This window comes from Mesoplodon bidens, assembly GCF_964165515.1.
Source record: "Mesoplodon bidens genome assembly, chromosome: 6".
In the NCBI taxonomy this organism is placed as follows: Eukaryota; Metazoa; Chordata; class Mammalia; order Artiodactyla; family Ziphiidae; genus Mesoplodon; species Mesoplodon bidens.
The window spans coordinates 27,009,093-27,022,197 of record NC_138162.1 but is presented as its reverse complement, the minus strand read 5'-3'; the positions used below and the strand labels follow the sequence as shown (position 1 = coordinate 27,022,197).

The window sequence follows — 13,105 nt, the reverse complement described above, 5'->3', positions numbered from 1 at the left end:
CTGGGCCCGTGAGCCATGGCCACTGAGCCTGCGCGTCCGGAGCCTGTGCTCCACAGGGGGAGAGGCCACAGCAGTGAGAGGCCCGCGTACCGCAAAAAAAAAAAAGACAATAACAAGTATTGGCCAGAATATGGAGAAATTAGAACCCTCAAACATTGCTGGTGAAAATGTAAAAAATGGTGCAGCCACTTTGGAAAACAGTTTGGCAGTTCCTCAAAATGTTAAACATAGACTTACCATGTGACCCAGCAATTCTACTCCTAGGTATGTACCCAAGAAAACTGAAAACATATGTGCACACAAAAATGTGTACATGAATGTTCATAGCAGCATTATTCATAATAGCTCAAAAGTAGAAACAAACCAAATGTCCATCAGGTGATGAATGGATAAACAGAATGTGGTATTATCCATACAATGAACTATTATTTGGTCATAAAGAGGAATGAAATTCTGATACATGCTATGACATGGATGAACCTTGAAAATATTATGCTAAGTGAAAGAAGCCAATCACCAAAGGCCACATATTGTATGATTCCACTTACATGCAATGTCTAAAATTGGCAAATCTACAGCAAAAGATAGATTAGTGGTTGCCTAGGGCTGTGGGAGTGGGGTTTGGGGAGTGACTGCTAAAGAATATAAGGTCTCTTTTGGGGAGGACAAAAATGTTCCAAAATTGATTGTGATGATGGTTGCACAACCTTGTGGCTATACTAAAAACAACTGGATTTTACATTTTAAAAGATAATCATGATAATGGAGGGTAGCACAAATATCATAATTATTTCACTTAATGTAAATGGGCTGAATACCTATGAAAGCAGAATGGTCTACATATACATTGGGAAACAAATCCCAACACTTAAAACTAAAAAACAAACACAAATCCAAAAAGGAATGGGCAACATTATGACTTCAGGAGATTCTTTAAATCTGCCTTGCACAAAAATAAAAAGTACGACAAAAAATGAAACAAAAACTATACAATGTATATATCCCTAACAGAATAACAAAAATATAAGAAAAATTGTGAAAAATAAACCTGTATCATAACTGGAGGCTTCAATGTTTCATAAACAATAGATGACAACGCAAAGAATTAAAAGTACAGAACTGATATAAAGCATAAATTAAACCATTTCCCTTGGTAGAAGCCAACTTGGCAGAGTCAGGTTCAGAAAAGAAAGATTTAGATATATAGATATAGATATAATATAGATATAGATATAGATGTAAGGTAGATAGAGATATACATACATAGAGATAGAGATATACATACATAGAGATAGAGATAGATAGGCTTAGATACAGAAAGAGACTATGATAGAGCAAATGTGGTGAAACCTTAATTGGGAAATCTGGGTATACTACATCAACTTATCTCAAAGTTTGAAATTCAAAAATTTGTTTTAAGTAAAATTAATAGTTATATAATAGGAGGGCTTCCCGGGTGGCGCAGTGGTTAATAGTCCGCCTGCCAATGCAGGGTACACGGGTTTGAGCCCTGGTCCGGGAGGATCCCACATGCCGCGGAGCAACTAAGCCCGTGCGCCACAACTACTGAGCCTGTGCTCTAGAGTCCGTGAGCCACGACTGCTGAGCCCACGTGCCACAACTACTGAAGCGCGGGCGCCTGGAGCCCGTGCTCCACAACAAAAGAGGCCACCGCAGTGAGAGGCCCGTGCACTGCAGGGAAGAGCGGCCCCCGCTCGCCGCAACTAGAAAAAAGGAAGCCCACGTGCAGCAACGAAGACCCAACGCAGCCAAAAATAACTTAATTAATTAATTAATTTTTTAAAAATAGTTATACAATAGGAGACTAAGAAGCCAAGGAAATAACACTTTCTTTTCTGAGGTATATTTCATAAAATATGTTCTCATACTAGAACGCAGAGACACAGCTAGTTCTAACGTGAAAACCTAGAAATTCTATGACACATTCTTAGACCATAATGCAAAACCACAAAACAATCTATCTGTAACATATCTAAATTCATAAATTTTACAACAATGATGAAAGAAATGTTATCATAAATGCCTGTGGTCTTAAGGGAAAAAAAAAACAATGATCTGTTTCCACCTCAAGAATTCAGAAAGAAAAAAAAGGGAAAGTTGAAAAAGAGGAAGTACTAAAACTAAGATATAAAATTAATAAAGGAAAACTAAATATGATAAAAATATCATTAGAGTGTTTCAAGGAAAATCGTATAGTCAGAGATAGCAGGGTAGCTTTCAAATACGAAGAGGTAGGAGGTGGATTCAAGGCAAAGGTTGACAAGGAAAAGAACAGAGTGCAGCACTGTTGGTGGAAATGTAAATTGATACAGCCACTATGGAGAACAGTATGGAGGTTCCTTAAAAAACTAAAAATAGAACTACCATAGGACCCAGCAATCCCACTACTGGGCATATACCCTGAGAAAACCATAATTCAAAAAGAGACATGTACCACAATGTTCACTGCAGCACTATTTACAATAGCCAGGACATGGAAGCAACCTAAGTGTCCATCGACAGATGAATGGATAAAGAAGATGTGGCACATATATACAATGGAATATTACTCAGCCATAAAAAGAAACAAAATTGAGCTATTTGTAGTGAGGTGGATGGACCCAGAGTCTGTCATACAGAGTGAAGTAAGTCCGAAAGAGAAAAACAAATACCGTATGCTAACGCATATATATGGAATCTAACAAAAAAAAATGGTTCTGAAGAACCTAGGGGCAGGACAGGAATAAAGATGGAGACATAGAGAATGGACATGAGGACACGGGGAAGGGGAAGGATAAGCTGGGACGAAGTGAGAGAGTGTCATGGCCATATATACACTACCAAATGTAAAACAGATAGCTAGTGGGAAGCAGCCACATAGCTCAGGGAGATCAGTTTGGTGCTTTGTGACCACCTAGAGGGGTCGGATAGGGAGGGTGGGAGGGAGATGCAAGAGGGAGGAGATATGGGGATATATGTATACATACAGCTGATTCACTTTGTTATAAAGCAGAAACTAACACACCATTGTAAAGCAATTATACTCCAACAAAGATGTTAAAAAAAAAAAAAAGAACAGAGTTCAGCAGAAGTTGCAAGGAGTACAGGCAGGAGAGGTGCTCAGATGGTAAGGATTTGAAACTGCAGAAATAAGGATTTGCATTAAAGTTGGTGATGGTGAGTAACAGGAATGAGGGAAGGAATACACACCAATTTGACCCTCCTCCAAACAAGCTCTCCATCCCAAATCAAGAGCATCACAGTTCATCCCGCCTCCTATGGCAGGTGATCCAGAAGCTAAGGGAGAAAAAGGTCAATGAAAGGATGGCTGGGTAGGGACTAACAAAGTGAACAGCTGATGCCCCACTAGACAACTCTGGAGGATTTCTGCCACGTGGCAAGAGCCTAATGTTACCAATACCTCCAAGTTTAGAAGGGCAGACCACAATCCAGGTTTTTAAGTGACACCTCAAGATTTTTAATGGTTAACAACCAATGCAATTTTTAAAAATACAGTGCAGGCCAAACAAGTCCTCTGAGTTCTCCCCATTTCCACTACTGTTATCTTCCACCATGCTCCCAGTCTCTTCCCTTCTCCCTTTCATCTTCAACAATTCCAGACTTTGTTTTCTAAAACCACAATGTCACTCGAATCCTTTAAGTTTCCCTTTGTCTTCAGAGCAAGTGCCAAACCTTCAGCTCAGCCTTCAAGGCCTTCCTCTAACATTGTGGCAGTTGTGCGACTCACCTCCTGCCTTAATCCCCACATCCCAGTATCCCCAAATATTCCCCTAGCTGTTGCATCTTTGTACCTTTTCCAACAGCATTCCCATGGCCCAGAGAATACCCCTTCCAACTCTTCTCAGTTTCTACGTTCATTCAGTCATTAATTCCACAAATAAATATGAGATGGGGGGCTCCCCTGTTGGCACAGTGGTTAAGAATCCACCTGTCAATGCAGGGGACATGGGTTCGAGTCCTGGTCCGGGAAGATCCCACATGCCGCGGAGCAGCTAAGCCCGTGTGCCACAACTACTGAGCCTGCGCTCTAGAGCCCGCATGCCACAACCACTGAAGCCTGCACGCCCTAGAGCCCATGCTCCTCAACAAAAGAAGCCACCGCAATGAGAAGCCCGCGCACTGCAATGAAGAGTAGACCCTGCTCGCCTCAACTAGAGAAAGTCCGCGCGCAGCAACAAAGACCCAACACAGCCAAAAATTAATTAATCAATTAATTTAAAATATATATATATGAGATGGGCATCTAATTTTGTGCCAGACACAGTTCTAGGCACAGATAACACAGCAGTGAAAGAAACAGACAAAAATCCCTGCCCTCATGGATCTACACAGAGGAGTCGGAGAATAAGTAACATGTATAACAGGTCACAAAGGAAAAGGTGCTTTGAGCAGGAAGAAAACATAAATGAAGATTAGAGCGGGAGAGGGGCAGAACGGGTGGAAGGTGGAAAAGCGTGCAATTTTAAGGCATCATTTTGCAAGTGATATTAAAGACGTGAAGGAGATGAGGGGATAAACAACTGGGACAAGAAGGTTCCAGGCAAAAGGAACATCAACAGCAAAGGCCTCAGGCAAAAGTGAGGCTGGTGTTTCAGGCTGACATTCTGCCTGTAAAGCCCAGCTAGAGTGCCACTTATTCAGAGAAAGTGTTGTTTTCATTCCTAGAAATCATAATTATTCATTCCCTCAACACTGTATCTGTATCTTCCTTAGGGCACCTTGCATAGTGGAAACTCTCACTGATAAATTAATCATAAAAGTCAGGTAGAGCAAGGAATCATTTTTTAAAATGACACATACATATTATAATCATTTTTAACTTTAAACATATAAATGTACATTCATTTCCTCATGTAGCATCAGGACCTTTGGGCCTGCCAAATGCAGCTCCCCCCTTCCTTGGATAAACCACACTCATAATCCATTATCTACAATGTCCGTTTTCCTCTCTTTTACAGTAGAACGGGACTTAAAAATACTTGCAAAGTTTTCTAGGAGCAGAGTCCTTCCAGAGATTTATAAGGTTTCCCAATCTGTTTCAGCTGTCTTGACCACAATGTAATTCACTGAAAGGCAATTCTTTCAGCTTCATGCCTTTATCAAGTCTTTCCAAAGCAATGCATAAAAACAATTCCTTGTGCATTCACATTTCATCTATTTGAGTAATATTTATTAATTTATACTCACAAGTACCAGTGGTATAAGTAAATCTGAGAACAAACACAACTAATTCTTGGTAAGCAGAGAAATCAAATGATACACAGACAAACCAGAGTTAACCTACCCCTGGAGCATCTGTGTGCTGTGGGATTTGGACAGTATGGTTTACTAAGGGAATGTTTAATACAGAAAGTTAAAATCAAGCCCAGCAAAGGATCTGAATAGACATTCTTCCAAACAAGATATATAAATGGCCGTTACACATATAAAAATGCGCTCAACATCATTAGGGAAATGCAAATCGAAACCACATTGATCCACAACTTCAACTAGGACTCCAACTAGGATGACTATAATCAAAAAGACAATAACAAGTGTTGGAGAGGATGTGGAGAAATTAGAACCCTCATACAGTGCTGGGGAAAATCTAAAATGGTTGCAGTTCCTTTAGGAAAGTTTGCTAGTTCCTCAAAATGTTAGAGTTAAACAAGAAAATTGAAAACATATGTCCACACAAAGACTTGTACATGAATGTTCACAGCAGCATTTTTCATAACAGCCAAAAAGTGTAAACAACCCAAATGTCCATCAACTGACAGAAAAACAAAATGTGCCATATACATCCATACTGTGGAATATTACTCAAACATAAAAAGGAATAAAGTTCTGATACATGCTACAACATGGATGACTCCTGAAAATGTCAGGCTAACTGAAAGAAGCCAATCACAAAAGGCCACATACTGTATGATTCCATTTACATGCAATGTCCAAAATAGGCAGATCCATAACGTCAGAAATAAGATTAGTCATTGCTAAGGGCTGGGGGGAAAGAGGAACATGGAATCACTGTTAATAGGTATGGGATTTCTTTTTGGGGTGAAATGTCCTGGAATTAGATAGTGGTGATGACCGTACAACTTTGTGACTATACTAAAAATCACTTAACTGTACACCTTTTAAAAATTCCATTCATGCCCCGGTCCGGGAGGATCCCACATGCCGTGGAGCAGCTGGGCCCGTGAGCCATGGCCGCTGAGCCTGCGCGTCCAGAGCCTGTGCTCCACAGTGGGAGAGGCCACAACAGTGAGAGGCCCGCGTACCGCAAAAAATATATATAATAATAAAAATTCCAGTGCTGTCAGTGTTCAATAAATGCTTACTTTTGAGTGGGGTGGAGGGAAGTGCGAGAAAGCCCAGGTCTAGTAAATAGAAATTTCCTGTGTATATTTATAAGAAGCTAACTAACCACCTCTGTTGGAACATAAGGCCCTTGAAGGCAGAGATGACCTCTCATATATTCCCTTAATATCTAGTATATTAGGTTATACTAAGCAGGTATTCAATCAAGTTTCACTAAATAAGTTAATAAACACCCACATATTACATACCAGGGATCTAGAAATGTCCTGTTCAAGATTTTATACTAATTAGGAAAAATTCACTTTTTATTCCCCAAAATCCTGAATTGCCACTAAAAAGGCACTTCTGTTAGGTCCCATTTGTTTATTTTTGTTTTTATTTCCATTACTCTCGGAGATGGATCCAAAAAATTATTGCTTCAATTTATATCAAAGAGTATTCTGCCTATGTTTTTCTCTATGAGTTTTATAGTATCTGGTCTTACATTTAGGTCTTTAATCCATTTTTAGTTTACTTTTGTACATGGGGTCAGAGAATGTTCTAATTTCATTCTTTTATTTATTTGTTTGTTTGTCTGTTTACTTTTTGCCATGCCACACAGCTTGCAGGATCTTAGTTCCCTGACCAGGGATCAAACTTGGGCCCCGGAAGTGAAAGTGCCAAGTCCTAACCATGACCACCAGGGAATTCCCTCCAATTTCATTCTTTTACACATAGCTGTGCAGTTTTCCCAGCACCACTTATTGAAGAGATTGTCTTTTCTCCATTGTATATTCTGCCTTTGTCATAGATTATTTGACCATAAGTGCATAGGTTTATTTCTGGGCTTTGTATCCTGTTCCATTGATCTATATGTCTGTTTTTGTGCCAGTACCATACTGTCTTGATTATCGTAGCTTTGTAGTATAGTCTGAAGTCAGGGAGCGTAATTCCTCCAGCACCGCTCTTCTTTCTCAACATTGCTTTGGCTATTCAGGGTCTTTTGTGTTTCCATACAGATTTTAAAATTTTTTGTTCTATTTCTATGAAAAATGCGATTGGTAACTTGATAGGGATTGCACTGAATCTGTAGATTGCCTTGGACAGTATGGTCATTTTATTTATTTTTTTAAATTTATTTATTTTTGGCTGCATTGGGTCTTCATTGCTATGTGCAGGCTTTCTCTAGTTGTGGCAAGTGGGGGCTACTCTTCATTGTGGTGCATGTGCTTCTCATTGCGGTAGCTTCTCTTGCTGCAGAGCACATGCTCTAAGCATGTGGGGGCTTCAGTAGTTGTGGCTCATGGGCTCTAGAGTGCAGGCTCAGTAGCTGTGGCATACGGGCTTAGCTGCTCCACAGCATGTGGGATCTTCCCGGACCAGGGATCAAACCCGTGTCTCCTGCATTGGCAGGCAGATTCTTAATCACTGTGCCACCAGGGAAGTCCCAGTATGGTCATTTTAACAACACTGATTCTTCCAGTCCAAGAACACGGTATATCTTTCCATCTGTTGTGTCATTTCAATTTCTTTCATCAGCGTCTTACAGTTTTTGGAATACAGGTCTTTTGCCTCCTTAGGTAGGTTTATTCCTAGGTATTTTATTCTTTTTGTTGTGATGGTAAATGGGAGTGTTTCCTTAATTTCTCAACAAGGCACTTCTCTTAATCTGAAGTTTATATCATCCATTTATATCATCCTTACCACCACCACAATCCAGAGGATCCACTTCTAATTCCCGTGACATTTTAAAAACCTACTTCAAATTCTCCACCTTACGTCTCTCACCAATGCGGCTTATTGGTCTCTCTGAATGTTTTTCTTTCTCTTTAACCCCATTCCCTAAGACATCTATGTCTCACATGTTTAGCCTCATTTTTTCTTCTCTAACACCCTAGAGCCAAAAAAGACTATTATCATTATCTCCACATTATAAATGAAAAAGGGGGGCGCATATCTAAGGTTACCTGGTCTCCTGGGTTCAAGGTTCATTTTTCTTCACATAAATCCTGTATTTCCAGACTTTTTTCTCTTTGGATGAACATGGATCTTTCTGATAAGTTAGATTTTTAAAAGAATAAGTACAACTAAAAAGATATAAAATCAAAACAATAAGTATAAAGTCCACAATGAGTGGAGAACTGAGACAGAGGACAATTTTTTTTTAAAGTCTTGTTTAGAACAAGAAGAAATAAACAAAGGGCCCAATGCTTAGGAAAGATGTTGTAATATCAAGAGATAACAGGGATAATACAGATCCTTTCAGTTTCTTCTTTGTTTACGTAATCTTCTCCAAAGAGCATGATTTTCAAACTAGGAAAGGTAGAACTCTGATAAAACAAAGCTAACATCTAAGGTAAGTGGCAGGGAAAGTGGACAGTAAGGTAATAGAGAGCTAGTTCAAAAGAATTTGCTTTCTGATCCAAACAAATCATACTCCATGGTACTGAAAAAACTTTAAGAATCTGACTGCTGATTATCTAAGCTATCTTGACAACGTGCCAGAAGACCAGAAATGAGAGAATGCATTCTCAATTTTCAAAAAAGGAGAAATGGAAATCCAGGAAAAAAATCCATAAGTAAAGTTGCCACATATCCACTGAAAAACTCTAGAATGGGTAAATAAGTTTTTGAACACAATAAAAAGAAAAAGCCACCATGTGCTCTTGATTAAGGCAGACTATATGACATTTGCTTCTTGATATGATTACTAAAATGGAAAATGGATGATACAGACATATATATATATACTGATTCAAACAAGACAATCTGACAGAATCTTTTAATGATAGGCTGGCAAACAAAATGGGAAAATGTTGAACAGCAGAAGCTCAAAAATCTGTTAAATGCAACTAGGAGGATGCATAGCTGGCTGAACATCTGGTTGATTAATGTATCAACATCAACCGATTTAGAAGCAAGTCTGCAGTAAAATATCACATAGTTCCATTCTTTTCCACAATCTAGACAACTTCTATTAATTCAATAAAGCCACAGATCTGCTCTTCATATTTACAAGGGCCACAAAGCTGTGAGTGACCCAACTCACACAGCCAGACAGAATCAGGCTTCAGAAAGGTCAGAGTAGGCTGAAATGACGGTCCAAAACCCAAAATGAAAATCAACAGGGAGTAAAGGCCAGCATTTAGATTTTAAAACTCAAACATGTAAAGGAGTAAACTTTGTGGAAAATACCTGGGTACTAAAAAAGTCTGTGCACAATCTCAACCTGCATTAATAGATGCCTATGTTCAGACTGGAGTATTATAGCTCTCTAATTAATCAACTTAAAAAAATTTATTTTCCGGGGCTTCCCTGGTGGCACAGTGGTTAAGAAACCACCTGCCAATGCAGGCGACACGGGTTCGAGCCTTGGTCCAGGAAGATCCCACATGCCATGGAGCAACTAAGCCCGTGCGCCACAACTACTGAGCCTGCGCTCTAGAGCCCGCAAGCCACAACTACTAAGCCCACGTGCTACAACTACTGAAGCCCACGCGCCTAGAGCCCGTGCTCTGCAGCAAGAGAAGCCACTGCAATGAGAAGCCCACGCACCGCAACGAAGAGTAGCCCCCACTCGCTGCAACTAGAGAAAGCCCGCATGCAGCAAGGAAGACCCAATGCAGCCAAAAATAAATAAATAAATTCATTTTTTAAAATTTTATTTTTCATATGAATCATTCCCAGATCTTCATCCTAGAAAGAGTTATGACAAGAATCTACAAATATCATTTAGTTAAAACTCTAGCTTTAGACCCAGTTATTCAAGTATATCTTAGCATTAGGAAACATTTTATTTGATGAGTGTAATTTACTATTATATATATCAAAATATCAATATACCCTTGAAAGAAGACTCAGATATTATTAAATCCAAATCCCTCTTTTAATAAAAGGGGAAACTAAGAAGAATTAAGTAACTTGCTCCAAATCACACAGTTGCTTAGCAAGGGCCCAAATCCCCAAATCAGTCCCTTTTTTCCACACCATGTGGGTTTCCAGCCCTGTATGTCCTTTCTTAAAACTTATACTATCCATAGAGTTAGAATGCATACGCAAAAACATCTGTCAATACACACTTTATTTTGCTAAGGACAAATTATCTCAGCAAGAACAAATAACCACAGCACATTAGCCCATAAAATATTTTGACAGGGTGTGATCACTTACTAGTTTGATAACCAGTATTTGTTACAAAAAGGCACTCTAATATACAAATGACTTTTATTTTTAACCATTAAAGTGTGATTAATGGTTAAAATATTATCCCATATTCCACTTAACATTAGAAAAATAGGGACTTCCCTGGTGGCGCAGTGGTTAAGAATCTGCCTGCCAGTGCAGGGGACACAGGTTCCGAGCCCTGGTCAGGGAAGATCCCAGATGCTGTGGAGCAACTAAGCCTGTGCGCCACAACTACTGAGCCTGCGCTCTAGAGCCCACATGCCACTACTACTGAAACCCGTCCACCTAGAGCCCGTGCTCTGCAACAAGAGAAGCCCGTGCACCCCAACTAGAGAAAGCCCACACGCAGCAACGAAGACCCAGCACAGCCAAAAATAAAGTTTTTTTTAATTAGAAAAATAAAGTAAAAGTTATTTCATGGATGGAAAAGTTTTAATGGATACACTGTTGTTTACTATGCTAACCCCTCCCCCATCATAAAACATGCCATTATGAAAATTATTAAAAGATTTTTAGACCTTCAAACCTTAACAGCAGGCCAAAGGTTTTCTTCATGTAGGGTAGCATAAGCATCTGTGCTGAGGCCCTCTGGCTCCCTCCTCACTCCCCCCAAAACAATGCCCCTTCAAGAGCTCTTTGGGTACAAAGGTTGTCTGGCAGGCAGACCAGCCGGATTCCCTGTGGCCTGTCCACCCTCTCTTTCCCCCTCTCCCCCACCCCCCATGCTGCTTCTCCCACCCTTGGTTCAAAGAAGACAAGTGGAGAACGAGAACTGGTAAAAGGGCAAGTTAGCAAGGCTGTGGCTTATGATCACTAGCATCTGCCAGGCCAGCTCCAGGAGGACCTACCCACCCCTAAATGAGACCTGGAAGCCTCTCCTTGCCCCAGGGCTCCTCTGGGACCCATAGTGAAAGGAAAAGGGAACTTCACGGCCAGGATACCCTCCTCCACAGTCTCGTCCCCAGCAGGCTCTTTGTTTCCAGCAGCTGCGGGGGTGCAGACGGCCTTGGAGGGAGGGGAGAGGTCACTCCTGTACTCCCGTGCTCCCGTGGCTGCCAACCTCCAGGCCCTCCCGCAAAGCAGACAAACGCACGCACACGATCACTTCCTCGGAACCGCTTCCCTCCTTCCACACCACCTTAACCCGGCTCACACCTTGCTGCACAGAGGCACTCCCTGAGACCTAATTGCCTCTTTCTGTTAGCCAAATCCTACACAGGATGATTCCCTAGCTAACCTCCCTCTGAATCGACACAAACGAGGTTCACCCCAGGACCCGCACCCTTCCTCTTCAGTGCATACCCCCGGCACATCCCTGAGCTCCTGGCTTCATCCAGCGCAACACACAAAAGCAGAGGGTCACTTCCCGGGCCCCAGGACCTTCCCTGCTCATATCCACAGACCCGGGGTCACTCCAAGCTCCGAGCGCCCACCTCTCAACCCAAAAGACACACACACACTGTCACTCTCCTTGGTCAATCTGCGTCCTCTGGGCCACCCGTTCCCTTTACCCACACGACCCCTCTGAAACCCGAGTGCCCGAAGAAGGAATCTCCCCAGCGCACGGTCACTCCCCTGGCCTCTCACCGTCACATATACACACAGAAAATCCCTGCCTGGGGCCGCCCTCCCTCCCCTGAGCCTTCACAACACAAACACGCGCTCCCGCGTGTACACCCACGATCATACGGGGGCCCCGGCCGCTGCCTCCCCTTCGCCGGCCGGGCCTCACCTCCTCCCAACACTCCCGGCCGCCCGCGCCCAGCCACCCGGCACACACGGACGCACGCACAGCCACTCCCCGGCCCCACGCCGGTCCCCAAGCCCGCACCGCGCGCTTGCGCCCTGCCCCGCGCCCTCGCTCCCCCTCGGCCCAGCTCCCGGGACCCCCACGCCCGGGCCCGGCCCAGCCGGGTCGCGGGGACCTGCAGGGAGGCGGCAGCGGGAGCGGAGGGAGGGAGGGGCCGCAGGGGCGCGCTCCGGCCAGTCCTACCTGAGCAGTTGATGCTCTTGCCTTTGCCGCCGGGACAGTCCCCGCCGCCGCCGCCACCCGGGGGCTGGTTGGACGCGCGGCCCCCGGGCAGAGAGAAAGCGAAAAGCAGAAGCACCGACGTGTAGCAGCAGAAGGCGAGCGGGGGCGCGGCCGGCAGCCGGAGCGGCGCCTCAGCGGCCGCGGCGCCCATGACTGGCGCCCCGGGACGGCGGGAAGCGCAGGGAAGCGCAGGCCCCGGGCATCCAGACGCGCGCCAGGAGCCCCGCCGCTGCCTCGGCGCCAACTACCAGCCGCGCCGCTGCGCCCGGGAGCAGCACCCCAGCATCCCCGCCCCACCCGCAGCGCCCGCCAGGCCCTGGCCCGCCGTGCTCGGGACGGAGTCGGAGGGTCGGGACGGGTGCGCGCGAGGGTTCGAGCCCGCGCCGGGGAGACCGAGGCCGGGGGACGAGCGGGCGCGCGCGCGGCGGGAGGGGGTCGTGGGGCAGGGGTCGCGGGGCGGGGGCAGGCCCAGCCCCTCGCTCGCCTGCTTGCCTTCCCTTTGTGTCAGCAGCCGTCGCCGCCGCGTCACAAAAGACCCCGGCCCGCCCGGTGAGGGGAGCGTGACAGAGCCGCCGGCGGGAGGGG

General features: G+C 44.0%; 1 protein-coding gene across 1 annotated transcript in view; it reads right to left on the bottom strand.

Annotated features, from left to right (window-relative positions):
* The window catches only part of TMEFF1 (transmembrane protein with EGF like and two follistatin like domains 1), a 92,432-nt gene extending 79,697 nt beyond the window's left edge, over positions 1-12,735 (bottom strand). The window contains exon 1 of the mRNA XM_081237680.1: positions 12,482-12,735. Coding sequence (XP_081093806.1) covers positions 12,482-12,671 — 190 coding nt within the window. The 5' untranslated portion in view covers positions 12,672-12,735. The remainder of the gene's footprint in view (positions 1-12,481) is intronic.
* Positions 12,736-13,105: the final 370 nt, after the last annotated feature.